The 15677-nt window shown below is 46.2% G+C and overlaps 2 protein-coding genes across 2 annotated transcripts in view; one reads left to right on the forward strand and one right to left on the reverse strand.

Moving 5' to 3' along the window:
• FCGBP (Fc gamma binding protein) overlaps positions 1-15677 on the reverse strand; it is a 115652-nt gene that overhangs the window by 92270 nt on the left and 7705 nt on the right. Inside the window, exons 4-5 of the mRNA XM_063657391.1 lie at positions 9014-10261; positions 6248-6597 (exon numbers count right to left, since the gene is read on the reverse strand). Of these exons, the coding sequence (XP_063513461.1) occupies positions 6248-6597; positions 9014-10261 (1598 nt within the window). The remainder of the gene's footprint in view (positions 1-6247; positions 6598-9013; positions 10262-15677) is intronic.
• Positions 2209-3008, forward strand: LOC129019683 (charged multivesicular body protein 2a-like). Its single transcript, XM_054462731.2, has one exon. It carries the CDS (start codon positions 2249-2251, stop codon positions 2915-2917), a length of 669 nt encoding a protein of 222 aa, XP_054318706.1. The 5' UTR covers positions 2209-2248; the 3' UTR covers positions 2918-3008.

Here is a 15677-nt window from a genome sequence, read left to right on the forward strand (position 1 = left end):
GAAATATAATTCACAAATTGACCATGTTTATCATCTGTCTTACTCCATCAGAATGGCAGCTCCACAAAGACAAGGGTTTGGGTCTGCTTTGATCACTGCTTTATCCCCAGTGCATAGAACAGGGCCTGGTAGAATCCCAGGCACTCACTAAGTGAATTAAGTCACTGCTGCATTTAATAAACATTCACTGGGCACTCACTCTGCGCCTGGCCTTGGGCTGGGAGATCCTGGGAATACGAAGGTGGCAGAGACAGCCGCAGGCCCTACCCTCATGGGGCTCCCAGTCCATTGGGAGAAACAGACACATCACCAGACAGTGAGAGCTCAGAGGGGTCAGGGCAGAGATGGGAGAAGCACAGGCAGAAAAGTCAAGGCCAGGATCAGAAAGGCCCAGGCAGAGGGGTCAAGGATGGGATAGGGGAGGCACAGGCTGAGGGTTCAGAGCTGGGATAGTGGGGAGATAGGAGGCTGTGAAAACCTAGAAAAATGGCCAGATCTAACCTTGCTGGTCAGGGAAGGCTTCTCAGAGGAAAGAATAGTTGTGCTGAGCCTTAAAGGACCAGTAAGAGAGAGAGCCAGGAAAACCGGGAGGGAGCAGGATATTCCCATTCAAATGTCCTGAGTGGACAGAGATCCTGGCCAGTCCATCTGGCTTGGTGTTATAGGCTCAATATCTGTGTCTCCTGCAAAGCCCACATGTTGAAATCTTAACACCCAACATGACGGTATTAAGAGTGGGGGGAGGCCTTTGGGAGGTGATTAGGTCATGAGGGTGGCACCCTCATGAATGGGATTAGTGCCCTTACGACAGAGGCCTCAGAGAGCTCTCAGGTCCGCTTTCCACTGTGTGAGGATACAAGGAGAAGTAGGCCATCTGCAACCTGGAAGAGCACCCTCACCTGAACCTGGCAGTGCTGGTGACCTCATCTTGGACTTCCAGCCTCCAGAACAGAGAGACAAGGTTGTGTTGTTTATAAGCCTCCCAGGCTCTGGTGTTATAGGAGCCTGAAGTCTGACTAAGAACCAGGAGATAAGAACTACGTCTCTCTGTGCCCTGGGGCATCATTTTTTTTTTTTTTTTTTGGAGATGGAATCTTGCTCTGTCACCAAGGATGGGCTGCAGTGGCACGATCTCCGTTCACTGCAACCTCTGCCTCCCAGGTTCAAGTGATTCTCCCACCTGGGATTACAGGTGCCTGCCACCACGCCCAGCTAATTTTTGTATTTTTAGTAGAGATAGGGTTTTGCCATGTTGGCCAGACTGGTCTTGAACTCCTGACCTCAAGTGATCTGCCCACCCCTGCTCAGCCTCCCAAAGTGCTGGGATTACAGGCATGAGCCACTGTGCTCAGCCTCTTTTTTTTTTAATTAATAAAAAAAAATTTTAACTAGAGATGGGGTCTCATTATGTTGTCCAGGCTGGTCTGCAGCTCCTGGCTCAAGCAATCCTCCCACCTCGGCCTCCCAAAGTGCTGGGATTATAGGTGTGAGCCACCACACCCAGCCTGGGCATCTCTTTCTTACTCTTTCCTTACACATTCTCTGAGCTGTGCCAGAGCTGAGACTTGAAGTGGAGAAAGTCTTAGCCAAGAGGATGGAATATGACAAAAGGAGCAACAGGAGAGAGGACAGCATGAGCAATGGCCCAGAAGGAAGACAGAGCATTCACTCATTCCGGCTCCCAGCAAAGCTTCTGTGAGTCCCACTGCGTGGCCTGCTCTCTGCCAGCTGGTGCTTTAGACACTGTAGTGATGGAGACAGGCCATGGCCCCATGCTCAGAGCTCTCAGTCCAGGATGGCTGCTCAAATCTGTCTCTCCCCTAAGTCCAGTGATCTCCATTTTAATTTTTCTATTTTTTTATTTATGTATTTTTTTGAGACAGTTTTGCTCTGTCGCCCCAGCCTGGAGTGTAGTAGCAGCATCATAGCTCACTGCAGCCACGACCTCCTGGGCTCAAGCCATCTTCCTGTCTCAGCCTCCCAAGTAGCTGGGACCATAGGCAGGCCGCCACCACACCCAGCTATTTTTTTTTTTTTTGGTAGAGATAGGGTCTCCCTATGTTGCCCAGGCTGGTCTCAAATTTCTGGGCTCAAGTAATCTTCCAGCCTCAGCCTCCCAAAGTACTGGGATCACAGGTGTAAGCTACCACACCAGGCCAATCCCCATTTTTAGATGACACAAATAATATTCGTTCATTACAGGCGGGTGTCCGTCCCAGCTCCGGCCTGCCAGTGAGCTTCTACCGCCATGGACCTGTTGTTTGGGCGCCAGAAGACGCCAGAGGAGCTACTGCGGCAGAACCAGAGGGCCCTGAACTGTGCCATGCGGGAGCTGGACCGCGAGCGACAGAAATTAGAGACCCAGGAGAAGAAAATCATTGCAGACATCAAGAAGATGGCCAAGCAAGGCCAGATGGATGCTGTTCGCATCATGGCAAAAGACTTGGTGCGCACCCGGCGCTATGTGTGCAAGTTTGTATTGATGCGGGCCAACATCCAGGCTGTGTCCCTCAAGATCCAGACACTCAAGTCCAACAACTCAATGGCACAAGCCATGAAGGGTGTCACCAAGGCCATGGGCACCATGAACAGACTGCTGAAGTTGCCCCAGATCCAGAAGATCATGATGGAGTTTGAGCGGCAGGCAGAGATCATGGATATGAAGGAGGAGATGATGAATGATGCCATTGATGACGCCATGGGTGATGAGGAAGATGAAGAGGAGAGTGATGCTCTTGTGTCCCAGGTCCTGGATGAGCTGGGACTTAGCCTAACAGATGAGCTGTCAAACCTCCCCTCAACTGGGGGCTCGCTTAGTGTGGCTGCTGGTGGGAAAAAAGCAGAGGCCACAGCCTCAGCCCTAGCTGATGCTGATGCAGACCTGGAGGAACGGCTTAAGAACCTGCGGAGGGACTGAGTGCCCCCTGCCACTCCAAGATAACCAGTGGATGCCCAGGATCTTTTACCATAACCCCTCTGTAATAAAAGAGATTTGACACTAAAAAACAAACAAACAAACAAAAATATTCGTTCATTACAGAAAACAGAAAATGCACATGAGCAAAAATGAGAAAAGAAAATCACCCTGTAGGCACACACATATAAATGTATAGATCCTGTTGAGTTTTTTCCTACCTTTAGATATATTTACACTTAAAAAAAAAAGACCATGCTGAAGTCACTATTTCATTAACTCCTCTCCTAACAATGTCTTGTGAGTATCCTACTATGATTCTGACAGTAGCTCTACACCTTTGTCAAGTCACTGACCTCTGTGAGGATCTGACAAAAAAAAAAATAGAAGGCCGGGTGCAGTGGCTCATGCCTGTAATCCCAACACTTTGGGAGGCCGAGGTGGGTGGATCACAAGGTCAGGAGATCAAGACCATCCTGGCTAACACAATGAAACCCCAGCTCTACTACAAATACAAAAAATTAGCCGGGTGTGGTGGCATGTGCCTGTAGTCCCAGCTACTTGGGAAGCTGAGGCAGGAGAATTGCTTGAACCCGGGAGGCGGAGGTTGCAGTGAGCCAAGATCATGTCACTGCACTCCAGCCTGGGCAACAGAGCAAGACTCCGTCTCAAAAAAAAAAATAAAAATAAAAAGTAGTTTTTCAGAGAGAGGTATAAAATTCTGTATATAATTTCAAGGGATCTGAAGTCCGCCTGAACTTGCGCTCAACCCCTCCAGGGCTGAAGAACACCTACTTTCACCAACTGATTATTAATTGCAGAGATCTACCTGCACACTCACAAAATCAGGGAGGTACAAGAATATTTATTGCAGGTCAGATACAGGGGCTCACACCTCTAATCCCAGAACTTTGGGAGGCCAAGGTGGGAGGATCACTTGAGACTAGCCTGGGCAACATAGCGAGACCTTATCTCTACTAAAAATAAAAATACTTAGCCCAGTATAGTGGCATGCGACTGTAGTCCCAGCTACTTGGAAGGCCAAGGCTGGACGATTGCTTGAGCCCAGGAGTTTGAGGTTGAAGTGAGCTATAATCACACCACTGCACTTCAGCCTGGGCAACAGGGCAAGACCTTGTCTCAAAAAAAAAAAAATCAAAAAAATATTCATTGCAGTATTGTTTGTAATAGTGAACAATGTGTCCATCCACAGGGGACTGGTTGAATGAACTATGGTGTTCATATCCATATAAAGAATTGTGCAGATGTTAAAAAAAATAGAGGCTCCCTCTGCATTGATAGAGAAACTGTTCCAGAATATATTGCTAAATGCAAAAAGCAAAGTAGAGAACACAACATGTATATATACATACATATACATGTATATATGTGTGTGTATATATGTATATATATATAAAAATATATACTCTCTCTCTCTCCATATATATATATATTTTTATATATATATTTATATATATATATTTTTATATATATATTTATATATATATATTTTTATATATATATTTATATATATATATTTTTATATATATATATATATATATTTTTATATATATATTTATATATATATATTTTTATATATATATTTATATATATATATTTTTATATATATATATATATATATATATGGAGAGAGAGAGAGAGAGACAGAGTCTCACTCTGTCACCCAGGCTGGAGTGCAGTGGCGCAATCTTGGCTCACTACAACCTCCGCCTCCTAGGTTCAAGCGATTCTCCTGCCTCAGCCTCCCATGTAGCTGGAATTACAGGCATGCGCCACCACGCCCAGCTAATTTTTGTACTCTTACTAAAGATGGGGTTTCGACATGTTGGCCAGGCTGGTCTCTAACTCCTGACCTCAAGTGATCCACCCACCTAGGCCTCCCAAAGTGCTGGGATTATAGGCATGAGCCACTGTGCCTGGCCCTGAAGTTATTGAACAGGCAAAACTAATCTATGCTGGAAAAAAAAAAATCAGAACTGTGATCATCTCCAGGAGTAGGTTGGGGACTGTTTGGTAAGGCATATGAGGGAATTTTCCCAGGTGATAAAAATATTCTGTATCTTAATGGGCAATTTGGTTACACATTTGCCAAAGGTGAACTATACAATTAAGATTTGTGATTTTTGTTATATATAAATTTCACCTCCAAAATCAGCCAAAAGAAGTGTGAAAATATTGTATTCTAGTTAATGACATGGTGAAGTCTTTTGGGTGATATGTACTCATGTCTGGAACTTTGAAGTGCATAAAAATAAGAGAGATTGTGGAATGGACAGAGGGATGAACCGATGGATCAGTGTGTGATCAGTCAAGAAGAGTACAGTGTTTAGAATCTAGATGATTGGCACCTGTAATCTCAGCACTTTGGGAGGCTGAGGCAGGCGGATCAGTTGAGGCCAGGAGTTCCAGACCAGCCTGGCCAACATGGTGAAACCCCTCTCTACAAAAATACAAAAATTAGCCGGGCATGGTGGCACATGCCTGTCATCCCAGCTACTCGGGAGGCTGAGACAGGAGAATCGCTTGAACCTGATCCTGCTGCTGCACTCCATCCTGGGTGACAGAGCAAGACTCTGTCTCAAAAAAAAAAAAAAGAAAAGAAAACTCTAGGCGATTGGCCTATGAGCATTCACTGTATAAGAATTTCAACTTTGTACATTTTAATATTTTCATAATAACATGGTGAGAAAAAAGGAAGTAACTGCTCTAGGCTGCTGTTATTCATATGAACTGAATAGAAATGCATTTACCAGAGTCAGGACAGCTGAGGGATTAAGAACAGCGACTCCAGAGCCAGCATGCCTGTGCCCTTAGCTCCACCTCTTACTAGCTCTGAGCCCTGGGGAAGGCACTAGCCTATCTCAACCTCAGTTTCCCAATCTGAACATGTTCATAATAATAATGCCTCCTGCACTGAGTTTGTGAGCATTAAATTCATTAAGATGAGAAAAGTGCTAAGAAACATATCTGGTGCATAGCAGGTGCTCATTAAATTTAGTTATTTGGTCAACGTAAATCCCCCATTGCTGGATAATTTTTTGTTTGTTTGTTTTTGTTTTATGCTATTATAAACCATGTTGGCATTTTTCCCCCCAGTCTCTGTCTCTGAATATCCTTTAAATTTCTAGACGTGGGATGGCTGGAGGGCAGGGTTCTAAGGTCCTGCTACTGATTTTCAAATCCTCCTCCCCACCCGCCAACTCCATGGCCCACTTCTCTGCACCCTGGTTTGAGGTCGGCCATTGGGCTTTGCCTCCGCCTTCGGACCCGCAGCTCACGGATGTTAACCCCCCAAAGCCTCCAGGTACTCACCAGGACGAAGCCAACTTCACCACGGGTCAGCGACACGGAGTGGCTGTAGGCGCGCACAGTGACGAGGCCCACGTAGGAGACGCGGCGGCTGCCCCGGTGCTCGTTCTTGGCTTCCACGCTGAAGGCGGGCAGGGTGTCGTCCTCGCTGCACAGCTCCGCCATCGTGTACGAACAGGTGCCCATCATGTCGTAGCGACGGCCGTCGAAGGTAGTGTAATGGGGGTCGCCCTGGGCGCGGCAGACAGCGGTGGACTCCGCCACACACCCGGCCTTCCCGCCTACCACCTGGCAGCGCTGCCCGGCTGCGCACTGCACGCCTTCGCAGGAGGGCTCCGCTGGGGACAGTACAGCTGGGGAGGGAAGGGAACGGTGAAAAGAGAGAATCAGAAGTGTCCGCGGGATTGTAATCCCAGCACTTTGGGAGGCCAAGAGGGGCGGATCACTTGAGGTTAGGAGTTCGAGACCAGCCTGCCCAACATAGTGAAACCCCATCTCCATTAAAAATGCAAAAATTAGCAGAGCGTGGTGGCACATGCCTGTAATCCCAGCTACTCGGGAGGCTGAGGCAGGAGAATCTCTTGAACCCAGGAGGCGAAGGTTGCAGTGAGCTGAGATGGCACCACTGCACTCCAGCCTGGGCGACAAAGCGAGACTCTGTCTCACAAAGAAAAGAAGAAGAAAGAAGAGAAAGAAGAAAGAAGAAGAAGGAAGAAGAAAGAAGAAAGAAGAAGAAGGAAGAAGGAAGAAGGAAGAAGAGAGAAGAAAGAAGAAGGAGAAGAAGAAGAAGAAGAGGAGGAGGAGGAGGGAGGGGGCAGGAGGAGGAGGAGGAGGAGGAGGGAGGGGGCAGGAGGAGGAGGGAAGAAGAAGGGGGAGGGGGGAGGAGGAGGGAAGAAGAAGGAAGAAGGAAGAAACCGCTTCAGGCTTCAGAGGGAGGCATCCTGGAGCCCACCTTGCCTGGGAAGCTTGAGCAATTCGCTCACAACTGCCCATTTTTGCCCATTTTAAAGGTGGGGAAACCGAGGTCTGGAACCCTACAGGGAGAGAGTTGCTCAGGCCTCTCTGAAAGCCCCAGGTTTTCTGATTCTCCAGTTTAACACAGGGCAGCCTAGAAGAAGGGAAGGCAGCAAATAAGAAAATGCAGAAACAGTCATTAAAATGTTAATTTGTGTTTTTCTCTCCCCCTTTTCCCCTCTTCCCTACCTTCCCTCCAGGGTCAAAAAGAGCTAAGGGATTTTTTTAAGAACAGAAAATGGAAAACAGGCTTCAGCAGGATGAAAAGGACTATGGAGTCAGGTCGCCTAGGTAGGAATCCTGGCTCAACCAACTGGCTCTGAGACACTGGGCAAGTGGTTTTAAATTCCCTCTGCCTCAGTTTCCTCATTTGTAACATGAGGGGTGATAATAATACCTCCTTCGTAGGGATCTTGGTGGGGGGTGTTAGGATTAAATAAGCTAAAACTCAAGAAAGCTTTAGAACTGAACCTAGGTGTTAAATGGAGTGTTACCCATTATAATTAATCACCCACCGCTCCCTCATTCTATTTCTCAAGCCCAAAGTGGCTCCTTGAAGTTGGGTGGCTTCCATGCCTTGGAGGGTAGGGGAGGGGCATTTTTGCCAGGTCCAGGAACACCAGAGTCTTAGCGTGGCAGGGACTACATGGGAAGAAACAGCCTTTCCTCCATCTGCTTCCCAGTCCTCACAAGTTTTTGCAGCTGGGTGTGGTGGCTCAGGCCTGTAATTCCAGCCCTTTGAGAGGCTGAGGCAGGAGGATCGCTTGAGCCCAGGAGTTTGAGATGAGCCTGGGCAACATAGCAAGCCCCTATCTCTACAAAATATAAATTAAAAATTAGCTGGGTGTGGTGGTACATGCCTATAGTCTCAGCTACTTGGGAGGCTGAGGGAGGATTGCTTTAGTCCAAGAGTGCGAGGCTACAGTGAGCTGTGATCACACCACCGCACTCCAGCCCGAGTGACAGAGTGACACCCTGCCTCTAAAACAAAAAAAAGTTTTGAGGTAGAAGCAGTTATCCCCATTTTAAAGATGTGGAAACTGAAGCCCAGAGAGATGAAGTCACTTGTCCAAGATCACACAGCAGAGCTGGGATTTGAACCCTGGGACCCTGTACTACACTGACAGCGTCTCATGGGCTGAGCCTGAGGTCACACAAACTGCCAGGTCATATACATTAACTATGTCAAAAACACGTGAAACACCTAGAAAGATTGCAAGATACTCCCCCTCCCCAACACGTAGTTATCTTATTATCATACATTTCGACCTCCTAAGTTTGGGTATCAACATTCCTACATGAGGTGTGGAGAGTGGCTTAGCAACTGGTGTGGCTATGTCAGTTCCTAAAATATCAAAATATTTCCAAACTGGTTGGTAAGAAACTGCTGACCTGTCTGTCCCCCACAACCCCAAAGATCCCTCCTTCTCAGCACCCTGGCTCTCCCCTAGGGCCCTTTCCAGAACAAACCAACAGACAGGGGCTGATGCCAGCATGATGGGGGCTTCAGGACCCTGTCACAGTGCTCTGGCTGCTGTCTCTTCTGACTGGTAGTGCCCCAGCTCTCCCTGGTTGCTAAATATTTAGAATATTGTTTCTGGAAGGATGGGAGGGGCTGAGAAGACTTGAGGAAGGATGTCTCGGAGAAGGGAAATGAGGGGAGGACAACCAGGATCCCGAAAGCCACAGAGGAGTAGGTGGGTGGAAAAGCGGTCACCAGGCGGATAGGAGCAGGAGACATTTTCCATTACTCACTCCGGCCACAATCAGCTGCTGTTGCGTAGCCTACAGCCTTGGCCAGCCCGAAGGTGAGCAGCCCGAAGTTGGTGGTGGCCTCGGCCGTGTGGATCGTGTCAGCTGTGCCGAGCTCCACTTCAGCATACGAGAACTCACTGCCTGGCACAGCCTCCCAGGTGAGCTTGGCCCCCACTGCATGCCCATCTATGGTCAGCCCGCTGATAGACTTCGTCTGTGCCACTACCAGGGCCACGCCCTCAGAGCCTGGTACACTCTTGACCACATAGGCAGGGCAGTAGGCCGCCACATCTGGGATCAGGACCAGGTAGGGGTCATAAGTCACTTCATTCCGTATGGCACCTGTGCCAAACAGCAGGACCTGGATGCCCACATTTGCAGACAGGTAGAGTGGCCGGGATGGCCGGACCTCAAACTCTACCACATCACCTGCCTGGAGCCCACGGGAGCCAGTGATACCCCCGTGGTTGTAGGTCAACTTTGTGGCCTGGCTGGCCACAACGAAGGCTAAATCATAGCGAGACTGGGAGGCCAGCGTGGGTACTACATAGTGGGTGCCCCAGGCAGATGTGGGTAGCAGCTGCTCGACCACATGGTTGCAGGTCGTATGTTTCTGTGCACAGCTGTGGCCAGAGAGGACAGCCACGGGGCTACTAGCTGTGACCTTTGACCCTGAGAGATCCATTGAGCTCTGTAGCTGGGCCACATTGTAGGGCTGTAGAGTCACTCTTAGGACATCGCCTGCTGGATAGAACTTGCCGTTGAATGTCACTGACCCCTTCAGCGTGACACTGACCGAGGCACCTGCGGCACCGGCCACCACGGCAAACTCCTTGACATTCCTGGCTGAGGTGCCAGGGGGTGTGAGCACAAAGTACTCGGTGCCTAGGGCCTGGATGGGCCGCAGCAGTGTCAGCTCCGCTGTGTCAGGCTTGGCATTTAGTGCCTGCACAGAGATGGCATAGTCAGAATGGATCACCACCGCATGCTGGAAGATCTTGCTGCCTATCATCTCAGCCTTGGCACTGATGTTGACCATGACCGACTCCCCGGGCCTCACTGTGACCTTCTTTGAGGTGTTGTCTGCCTGGCTGAGGATGGAGACTGAAGCGGGGCTCTCTGACAGACTGGAGATAAGGAGGCGGGGGTAGGCCTTGCTGTAGGCCAGCTGATAGTTCTGCAGGAAGGCTGTGAGGAATTCCTCCCTGCCAGTGTTCTTGAGGTCCACTGAAGCCTCTTGGGTCAATCCTGGTTGAGAAAATACAGTTGTGGGTCCACTTATCCAATCCTCCCCACTTTTGCTCTACACCCAGAAACATGTTGAAGTATTAACTTGGGCTTTCCCCCACCACCCTTCTCTTTCCTTTCTTCTGATTCATGCAGCTTTCGTCTACAAGCCTTCCTGGCTTTTGTTTTTCAAAAATCTAAACACCTTAGACAGGGCCCTCAAACTCAAATGCTGATGGGGCCAGGCAAGAAATATAAATGTGTGAAACAGTCCCAGAGGGGCGACTGTGGAACTGAAGCACTCCTACACCATCTAAAGTGGGTTGTTGCTTATGCAAATCAATCAGTGTGATACATCTTATCAACAGAATAAAGGACAAAAACTATGTGATCACTTCGATTGATGCCAGAAAAGCATTTGATAAAATTTAACATCCTTTCGTGATAAAAACTCTCAAGAAAGTAGATACGGAAGGAACACACCCCAACATGATGAAAGCCATGTACAACAGATCCACAGCTGGTATCATACTGAATGGGGAAAAACTGAAAGCCTTTGCTCTAAGATCTGGAACACAGCAAGGATGTCCACTTTCACCACTATTCTTCAACATATTATTGTTAGTCCTAGCTAAACCACTTAGACAATAGAAAAAAATAAAGAGCATCCAAACTGGAAAAAGAGCGGTCAAATTATCTTTGTTTGCAGATGATACAATCTTATATTTAGAAAAACCTGAAGACAGCTGGGCTTGGTAGCTCACGCCTATAATCCCAGCACTTTAGGAGACCGAGGTGGGTGGATCACCTGAGGTTAGGAGTTTAAGACCAGCCTGGCCAACATGGCGAAACCCAATCTCTACTAAAAAAAATACAAAAATTAGCTGGGTATAGTTGCACATGCCTGTAGTCCCAGCTACTCGGGAGACTGGGGCAGGAGAATCTCTTGAACCCAGGAGGTGGAGGTTGCAGTGAGCCAAGATCACGCCACTGCACTCCAGCCTGGATGACAGAGCAAGACTCTGTCTCAGAAAAAAAAACAACTTTGGCTGGGTGCAGTGGCTCAAGCCTGTAATCCCAGCACTTTGGGAGGCTGAGGTGGACAGATGAAGAGGTCAAGAGATTGAGACCATCCTGGCCAACATGGTGAAACCTGTCTCTATTAAAAATACAAAAAAAAAAAAAATTACCCTGGCATGGTGGCAGACATCTGTAATCCCAGCTACATGGGAGGTTGAGGCAGGAGAATCGCTTGAACCTGGGAGGTGGAGATGGTAGTGAGCTGAGATGGCACTATTGCACTCCAGCCTGGGCAACAAGAGCAAAACTCCATCTCAAAAAACAAAACAAAACAAAACAAAACAAAACAAAAAAAACAGAAAACCTAAAGACTCCTAAAGACTTTATCAAGAAGCTATTAGAACTGATAAACAAATTCACTAAACTTGCAGGATACAAAATCAACATACAAAAATCAGTAGCATTTCTATATGCTAACAGCAAACAATCTGAAAAAAAAAAAGGAAAGTAATCCCATTTACGATAGCCACAAATAAAATAAAACACCTAGGAACAAACGAAAGAAATGAAAGATCTCTACAATGAAAACTATAAAACAGTAATGAAAGAAATGGAGGACACATACCAAAAAAAAATGGAAAGATATTCCATGTTCATGGATTGGAAGACACAATATTGTTAAAATGTCCATACTAACCAAAGCAATCTACCGATTCAATGCAATTTCTATAAAAATACCAGTGACATTCTTCACAGAAATAGAAGACTAATTTCAAAATTTATGTGGAAACACAAAATACCCAGAATAGCCAACACCATCCTAAGCATAAAGAATAAAACTGGAGGAATCACATTACCTGACTTCACATTATACTACAAAACTATAATAACCAAAACAGTGTGGTACCAGCATAAAAACAAACACATGGACCAGTGGAACAGAACATAGAACCCAGAAACAAATCCACCCACCTACAGTGAATTCATTTTTGACAAAGATCCCAAGAACATACACTGCATTTATTGAAGATAAATGGTACTGGGAAAACTGGATATCCATATGCAGAAGAGTGAAACTAGACCCCTATCTCTCACCACATACAAAAATCAAATCAGAATGGATTAAAGACTTAAATCTAAGACCTCAGACTACGAAACTACTACATGAAGACATTTGGGAAACTCTCCAGTTCATTGGTCTGGGCAAAAATTTATTAAGTAATACATCAAAAGCACAGGCAACCAAAGAAAAATGGACAAATGGGATCACATCAACCTAAAAAGCTTCTGCTCAGCAAAGGAAACAATCCACAAAGTGAAGACACAACTGATAGAATAAGAGAAAATATTTACAACCCATCTAGCTAAAGCAATTAGACAAGAGAAGGAAATAAAGGCATCCAAGTTGGAAAAAAAAAAAAGAAGTCAAATTATCCTTGTTTGCAGATGATATAATCTTATATTTTAAAAAAACCTAAAGACGCCATCAAAAAGCTATTAGAACTGATAAACAAATTCACTAAATTTGCAGGATACAAAATCAACATACAAAAACCAGTAGCTAATTTGAAGGATACAAAATCAACATACAAAAATCAGTAGCATTTCTAGATGGTACTGACAAGGGATTAATAACCAGAATATAAAAGGAGCTCAAACAACTCAATAGGAAAAAAATCAAATAATCTGATTTGTGTGTGTGTGTGTGTGTGTGTGTGTGTGTGTGTTTGAGATGGGGTCTTGCTCTGTCACCCCATGCTGGACTGCAGTGGCACGATCTCAGCTAACTGCAACCTCCGCCTCCTGGGTTCAAGTGATTCTCTTGCCTCGGCCTTCCAAGTAGCTGGGATTACAGGCATGCGCCACCATGCTCGGCTAATTTTTGTACTTTTAGTAGAGACAGGGTTTCCCCATGCTGGCCAGGCTGGTCTCGAACTCCTGACCTCAAGTGATCCACCTGCCTTGGCCTCCCAAAGTGCTGGGATTAGAGGCGTGAGCCACCACGCCCAAATTAATCTGATTTTTAAATGGGCAAAAGATCTGAATAGACATTTCTCAAAGAAGACATACACATGGCCAGCAGGTATATCAAAAAATGCTCAACATCACTAATCATCAGAGAAACGCAAATTAAAACCACAGTGAGATATCATCTCACTCGAGTTAAAATGGCTTTTATCCTAAAGAAAGGCAGTAATGAATGCTGGTGAGCATGTGGAGAAAAGGGAACCCTCTTACACTGTTGGTGGGACTGTAAATCAGTACAATCACTGTCGATAATAGTATGAAGTTTTCTCAGAAAACTAAAACTAGAACTACTGTATGATCCAGCAATTCCTTTCCTTCCAAGTCAGGAAGTCAGTATACGTAAGAGACATCTGCTCTCCCATGTTTATTGCAGCACTATTCCTAATAGCCAAGATATGGAATCAACCTAAGTGTCCATCAACAGATGAGTGGATGAAGGAAATTTGGTACATACAAACAATGGAGAATTATCCGCCATAAAAAAGAATGAGATCACCCGGCAAAGTGGCTCACACGTATAATCCCAGCACTTTGGGAGGCCAAGGCAGGTGGATCACTTGAGGTCAGGAGTTCGAGAGCAGCCTGGCCAACATGGTGAAACCCCGTCTCTACCAAAAATACAAAAATTAGCCAGGAATGGTGGCATGTACCTGTAATCCCAGCTACTTGGGAGGCTGAGGCACGAGAATCACTTGAACCTGGGAGGTGGAGGTTGTAGTGAGCCAAGATCGCGCCACTGTACTCCAGCCTGGGCAACAGAGTGAGACTCGGTCTCAAAAAAAAAAAAAAAAAAAAAAGGGAATGAGATCCTGTCATTTGCAACAACGTGGATGGAACTGGAGGACATGATGTTAAGTGAAATAAGCCAGTACAGAAAGACAAATTTCACATGTTCTCACTCATATATGGGAGTTTAAAATTTTTAACTGATGAACTCATAGATGTTTACCAGAGTCTGGAAAGGATAGTGGGGACTGGGGGGATAAGTAGATATGGTTAATGGGTACAAAAATACAGTTAAACAGTTAGATAAAATGGATAAAATCTAGTATTTGGTAGCAGAACAGGATGATTATTGTTGACAATAATTTATGGTATATTTTTAAATAACTGAGAGTGGAATTGGAATGTTCCTAACAAAAAGAAATGACAAATGCTTGAAGTGAGGGATGCCCTAGTTACCCTGATTTTATCATTACACACTGTATGCCTGTATCAAAATATCACAGATACCCCATAAATGCAGACAACTACTATGTACCCATAAAAATTAAAAATTTTAAAAATATATAAACTAGTAAAAAAAAGTGGATTGTTGGTACTAGCTTTCACCTGTTATAATGAAAGAATGTGAGCTTTTTAAAATTGTAAGACCTTCCTGTTTTTCTTTTTTTTTTTTTTTCTTTTGAGATGCAGTCTCGCTCTGTCACCCAGGCTGGAGTGCAGTGGCGCGATCTCGGCTCACCACAACCTCTGCCTCTCAGGTTCGAGTGATTCTACTGCCTCAGCCTCCCGAGTACTGGGACTACAGGTGTGCGCCACCACGCACAGCTAACTTTTGTATTTTTTCTTTTTCTTCTTTTGAGATGGAGTCTCACTCTGTCACCCAGGCTGGAGTGCAGTGGCGCGATCTTGGGTCACTGCAACCTCCGCCTCCCGGTTTCCACGCCCAGCCAATTTCTGTATTTTTAGTAGAGACGGGGTTTCACCATGTTGGCCAAGCTGGTCTCAAATTCCTAACCTCAGGTGATCCGCCTGCCTCGGTCTCCCAAAGTGCTGGGATTACAGGCGTAAGCCACCATGCCTGGCCGTTCTTTCTGTTTTTAAAGAGAAAGTGGCTATCTGAATTTTCATGTGAAATCTCCAACCCACAATTGTTTTAAGCACTTTGGGGCTCAAGGTGGATGTACTCTGCTGCCAGTGTATGATTTCCATCTTTTTACAAACTGGAGTGCAGTGGCTTAAACACAACACACTGCAGCCTCAACCTCCTGGGCACAAGGGATCCTCCTGTCTCAGCTTCTGGTATAGCTGGGACCACAGGCACGCACTATGTGCCTGGCTCATTTTTTTATTTTTTTCTAGAGGCAGGGTCTCACTTTGTTGCCCAAGCTGGTCTTGAACTCCTGGGCTCAAGTGATCCTTCTGCATCAGCCTCCCGAAGTGCTGGGATTACAGATGTGACCAACTGTACCCAGCTGGTTTTTGTCTTAATAGGACTTGTGGGGGCCAGGCGCGGTGGCTCTCGCCTGTAATCCCAGCACTTTGGGAGGCCAACACGGGTGGATCACTTGAGGTCAGGAGTTCATGAGCAGACTGACCAACATGGTGAAATTCCATCTCTACTAAAAAAACAAAATTAGCCGGACATGGTGGTATGGGGCGCCTG

Source organism: Pongo pygmaeus, chromosome 20, assembly GCF_028885625.2.
Source record: "Pongo pygmaeus isolate AG05252 chromosome 20, NHGRI_mPonPyg2-v2.0_pri, whole genome shotgun sequence".
NCBI classification, from domain to species: Eukaryota; Metazoa; Chordata; class Mammalia; order Primates; family Hominidae; genus Pongo; species Pongo pygmaeus.

What these genes read in the sequence shown, in the direction of transcription:
- LOC129019683 (XM_054462731.2), top strand. Translation starts at nt 2,249, where the DNA reads ATGGACCTGTTGTTTGGGCGCCAGAAGACGCCAGAGGAGCTACTGCGG.